The sequence below is a fragment of the Oncorhynchus gorbuscha genome, linkage group LG12, assembly GCF_021184085.1.
Source record: "Oncorhynchus gorbuscha isolate QuinsamMale2020 ecotype Even-year linkage group LG12, OgorEven_v1.0, whole genome shotgun sequence".
In the NCBI taxonomy this organism is placed as follows: domain Eukaryota; kingdom Metazoa; phylum Chordata; class Actinopteri; order Salmoniformes; family Salmonidae; genus Oncorhynchus; species Oncorhynchus gorbuscha.
The window spans coordinates 85,000,096-85,006,095 of NC_060184.1; the positions used below are offsets into that span (position 1 = coordinate 85,000,096).

Sequence of the window (6,000 nt, forward strand, 5' to 3'; positions counted from 1 at the left end):
TCCTCTCAAGCTCTGTCAGGTTGGATGAGGAATGTCGCTGCACAGCTATTTTCAGGTCTCTCCAGAGATGTTTGATTGGGTTCAAGTCCGGGCTGTGGCTGGGCCACTCAAGAACATTCAGAGACTTGTCCCAAAGCCACTCCTGCGTTGTCTTGGCTGTGTGCTTAGGGTTGTTGTCCTGTTGGAAGGTGAACCTTCGCCCCAGTCTGAGGTCCTGAGCACTATGGAGCAGGTTTTCATCAAGGATCTCTCTGTACTTTGCTCCTTTCATCTTTCCCTTTATCCTGACTAGTCTCCTAGTCCCTGCCGCTGAAAGACATCCCCACAGCATGATGCTGCCACCTCGTAGGGATGGTGCCAGGTTTCCTCCAGACATGATGCTTGGCATTCAAGCCAAAGTGTTCAATCTTGGTTTCATCAGACTAGAGAATCTTGTTTCTCATTGTCTGAGAGTCCTTTAGGTGCCTTTTGGCAAACTCCAAGCGGGCCGTCATGTGGTTTTTACTGAGGAGTGGCTTCCGTCTGGCCACTCTACCATAAAGGCCTGATTGGTGAAGTGCTGCAGAGAACTCTAGAGCTCTGCCAGTGACCATCGGGTTCTTGGTCACCTTCCTGACCAAGGCCCTTCTCCTCTGAGGACAAAGTTTGGCTCAAGGAAGAGTGTTGGTGGTTCCAAACTTCTTCCATTTAAGAATGATGGAGGTCTCTGTGTTCTTGGGGACCTTCAATGCTGCAGAATGATGGAGGCCACTGTGTTCTTGTGGACCTTCAATGCTGCAGAATGATGGAGGCCACTGTGTTCTTGGGGACCTTCAATGCTGCAGAATGATGGAGGCCACTGTGTTCTTGTGGACCTTCAATGCTGCAAAATGATGGAGGCCACTGTGTTCTTCTGGACCTTCAATGCTGCAGAATGATGGAGGCCACTGTGTTCTTGGGGACCTTCAATGCTGCAGAATGATGGAGGCCACTGTGTTCTTGGGGACCTTCAATGCTGCAGAATGATGGAGGCCACTGTGTTCTTGGGGACCTTCAATGCTGCAGAATGATGGAGGCCACTGTGTTCTTGGGGACCTTTAATGCTGCAGAATGATGGAGGCCACTGTGTTCTTGGGGACCTTCAATGCTGCAGAATGATGGAGGCCACTGTGTTCTTGGGGACCTTCAATGCTGCAGAATGATGGAGGCCACTGTGTTCTTGGGGACCTTTAATGCTGCAGAATGATGGAGGCCACTGTTTTCTCGGGGACTTCCTGTGCTACAGAAACTTTTTGGTATCCTTCCCCAGATCTGTGCCTCAACGCAATCCTGTCTCTGAGCTCTACTGACAATTCCTTCGACCTCCGGGCTTGGTTCTTTCTCTGACATGCACAGTCATCTGTGGGACCTTATATATGCAGGTGTGTGCCTTTCCAAATCATGTCCAATTGATTGAATTTACCAAAGATGGAGTCCAATCAAGATGTTGAAACATCTCAAGGATGATCAATGGAAACAGGATGCACCTGACTTCAATTTATAGTCTCATAGCAAAGGGTCTGAATACTTATGTGAAAATGTATTTCTGTTCATTTTTAATACATTTACAAAAATGTCTTAAGTATTTTTGCTTTCTCATTGTTGGGTTTTGTGTGTCGATTGAGGGGAAATCAAATATTGAATCGATTTTAGAAGAAGGCTGTAATGTAACCGTGTGGAGAAAGTCAAGGGTCCTAAATACTTTCCGAATGCAGTGTTGGATGAAGTTTGAATACTTCAATGGTTTAGTGAACAGTCCTTTGTCTATGTTAACACAGGTCTGACTCCTATGACACTTACTCCAGTCGGAGTCGTAGCCGCAGCTCCAGCAGGAGGCGTGGGAGAAGGAGTGATAGCTACAGGAGCTCCAGGTAAGAGGTCCCCCCCCTCACACACACATCAGACAGGTATATTCTCAGACCCCCCACCACACACACATCAGACAGGTATATTCTCAACCCCCCACCACACACACATCAGACAGGTATATTCTCAACCCCCCACACACACACACATCAGACAGGTATATTCTCAACCCTCCCCACCACACACACATCAGACAGGTATATTCTCAACCCTCCCCACCACACACACATCAGACAGGTATATTCTCAGACCCCCCCACACACACACATCAGACAGGTATATTCTCAGACCCCCACCACACACACATCAGACAGGTATATTCTCAGACCCCCACCACACACACATCAGACAGGTATATTCTCAGACCCCCACCACACACACAGACAGGTATATTCTCAACCCCCCCACCACACACACAGACAGGTATATTCTCAGACCCCCACCACACACACATCAGACAGGTATATTCTCAGACCCCCCCTGACAGGTACAGTTGAAGTCGGAAGTTTATATGCAGTTAGGTTGGAGTCATTAAAACTTGTTTTTCTTTTTTTTTGTTTCAAATATTTTTATTAAACACACACAAGAATGGTGTATAGGTATACATGACAGGTATACAATTCTTATCTAAACATAAAAGAGCAGACAGGAACAACAAGACCCAGAGTTCTGGGTGCAGAACAAATAATACAGAACACGACATACAAAACAAGGACACGTAGAAAGAAAGAGGGAAGATGTCCCCCCTATCCCCCATCCCCTATTCCCCCCCCTCCCAACTGCTCGGGTGGTAGGGCCAGCACACGCTGCCCAAAGGTAGATAAAAAATTTACCATTGAGAGTGCGTTAATAAGTACAAATTCACAGCGCCGACTCGTCCAAGTAGGAGAGGAAAGGCTGCCAGATTTTATCAAATGTTGATAATTTATTGTTCAGAATATATCTAATTCTTTCTAAGTGTACAGTGTTTGCCAATTCACTGAGCCATAATTTGGTAGAGGGCGCTTCCCTCCTTTTCCAAAACAACAAGATTAGTTTTTTTTGCCGAGATGAGACCATACGAGATTAGTTGTTTTTGGGGGTTGGTTAATCTGTTTAGGGACTCAGATACTCCCAGGATTATCAGAAGCGGGTCTGGATCTATTGAAGTCTCCAAAACTTCAGAGAGGATCCTAAAAATTCCACACCAATAACCATGCAAGCTAGAGCATAGGGCAAAGCAGTGGAGTAGTGTACCCTGCATGGCCTGACATTTATCACATGTAGGGGATGTATCAGGAAATATCCTATGCAGTTTAGTTTTGGAATAGTGTAATCTGTGTAATACCTTGAATTGTATGAGACGATGTCTGGAATTAATGGAGCATGTGTGGATATACTCCAAGCTCTCTTCCCAGTCTGCCACTGAGATGTCAGTCCCTAGTTCTTCCTCCCATTTTGCCTTGATGGCATCAGTAGAAGGTGTGCTAACAGATTGAAAAGCATCATATAGACGCGATATCAGTTTATCTGAGGTGGAGCATATTTTTATGCATCCGTCAAACATGGAAGGTTTAGCATTATCAAATGTTGGGAGGTGTTTTCTAACGTAGTCTCTAATTTGTAGGTATCTGAAAAAATTACTTCTGGGAAGATTATAAGTTTCCCTCAGCAGCTCAAAGGAAGCAAAGGTCCCTTCTATGTATAAATCCCCTATGGTGCTTATCCCCAACTCTCCCCATCGCTCAAAGGTGTTATCAAGGTTAGAAGGGGCAAAGGAGGGATTCCTGGCGATAGGGAGCATGAATGACATTGGTCTGAGCTCAAAGTGGACTTTAATTTGCTTCCAGATTATAGGATAATATATGTATTATAGGATTGTTACAATAAAGTGACATCTCCAGATTGACAGGCGACAAAATCACAGCGCCAATAGAGAAGGGGTGACACTCCTCCCGCTCCATACTAAGCCAGCTGGATGCCGGGAGTACGTCATCCAACAGAAACGTAACAATGCGGAGGTTAGCGGCCCAGTAATAAAATATAAAATTTGGGAGAGACAATCCTCCTTCCATCTTGGATTTACAGAGGTGTTTTTTACCTATCCTGTGTGTTTTATAATCCCAGATGAAAGGATTGATAATTGAGTCCAGTTGTTTATGAAAGGATTTAGGTATGAATACTGGGATGTTCTGATATAGGTAGAGCAGTTGTGGGAGGAAGACCATTTTAATGGCATTAATTCTTCCGAGCAGAGAAATTGGGAGAGTTCTCCAAAATAGTATGTTTGCTTTGAGTTTTTGTATCAGAGAGGGGAAATTCTCTTTAAATAGTAAGGAGTATTGTTTGGTAACTACAATTCCTAGGTAGGTAAATTTTTCTGAAGATAACTTAAATGGGAGATGTTCTAGCCAGGAGGTATTTTGCGACCGTATGGGCATTAATTCACTCTTGTTCCAATTTATTCTGTATCCCGAGAAGGTACCAAACAAATTGATCACATCAAGAATAGCTGGGATACTAGCCTGGGGTTCTGTTACATAGAGGAGGATGTCATCTGCGTATAGGGAGATCTTATTTAGAGTATCTTTAGTATTATAGCCGTGTATTGCTGCATGAGATCTAATCGTCTGAGCGAGCGGTTCGATAATTAGGGCGAAGAGCATAGGCGACAGCGCACAACCCTGCCTTGTCCCCCTGTTGAGGTTAAATCGGGCGACAATGATTGGTTAGTGAGTATTCTGGCACAGGGGTTCCTATATAAAAGCTGGATCCAATTTATGAACCCATCTCCAATATTAAATTTCTGTAGGACCTTGAATAGATAGGGCCACTCAACTTGGTCAAAGGCCTTTTCGGCGTCAAGAGATATGACGGCAAGGTCCACGTTGGGTAACCTCTGAGAATACATAATATTGAAGAGGCGCCTGAGATTGAAGAATGAGTTTCTGTTAGGGATAAAGCCGGTCTGATCCGAATGGACCAATTTGCCAATTAAAGTGCTAAGCCTGTTAGCCAGAGTTTTTGCTAAAATCTTTTGGTCTGTATTAAGGAGAGATATTGGTCTGTATGACCCTACCTCTTCTGGATCTTTACCCTTCTTATGTATAACTGTAATGAACGCTTCATCCAAAGTAGAAGGGAGAGCTCCATCCTCATTGGCCTGAATCAACATTTTGTGCAGATAGGGGGAGAGCATGTTGCTGAATGTTTTATAGAATTCACCAGGGTATCCATCTGGGCCCGGGGTCTTGCCACTCTTTAGAGATTTAATTGTTTCTCGGATTTCATCAAGAGATATTTCCTTATTCAGGAAGTTAGAATCTTCCTGGTTCAGGGCAGGAAGATTACAGTCCTCCAAAAATGTTTGCATAACTAAGGGGTTAGGATCCGCTTTAGATGTATATAGAGTCTCATAAAACTGCCGGAATCTGTCATTGATGTCTTTGGGGGAAGAGAGTAATTCCCCAGATGCAGATTTAACCCTGTGAATCATTCGGTCACTCACATTTTTTCGAAGTTGTCTGGCGAGTAATTTGTGTGGTTTGTCACCAAACTCAAAATATTTTTGCTTGGCATAGAGAAAAGATTTAGCGATTTTAGCTGAGAGAATCTGATTATATTCAAATTTTAAAGAGGTAATTTTTTTATGTTTCTCCATAGATGGGTGGCTAGCATTCTCCCTATCCAGTAAGTGAATTTGTCCCTCTAGTTCTTCCAGTTTTCCTCTGTTTTGCCTACTCCTGGCAGCCTGAAAGGAGATGATACAGCCTCTCAGATAAGCCTTCAGTGTTTCCCACAATAATGCTGGGAGGTCTCTGTGTTGTCGTTGGTATCAAAGAAAAATTTAATTTGGTCTTTAAGATATTCACAGAATGTTGGTTCTGTGAGGAGCTGAGGATTCAACCTCCAGACCCTCTCGTTTGGTACAATGTCACCCAATCTCAGGGAGAAGGTGAGTGGACTGTGGTCCGAGATTATAATATCATGATACCTCACATTACAGGTATAGGGGAGTAGTCTAGCATCCAACAAAAAGTAGTCAATTCGAGTGTAAACCTTGTGAACATGAGAGTAAAAGGAGTATTCCCTACCCGTAGGGTTAGCGATCCTCCATATATCAAATAAGTTTGAATT

General features: G+C 43.9%; 1 protein-coding gene across 5 annotated transcripts in view; it reads left to right on the forward strand.

Annotated features, from left to right (window-relative positions):
- nktr (natural killer cell triggering receptor) overlaps positions 1 to 6,000 on the forward strand; it is a 67,313-nt gene that overhangs the window by 52,104 nt on the left and 9,209 nt on the right. For all 5 annotated transcript variants that reach the window (XM_046293068.1, XM_046293069.1, XM_046293072.1 and 2 more), the window contains one exon: positions 1,797 to 1,889. In XM_046293068.1, coding sequence (XP_046149024.1) covers positions 1,797 to 1,889 — 93 coding nt within the window. The remainder of the gene's footprint in view (positions 1 to 1,796; positions 1,890 to 6,000) is intronic.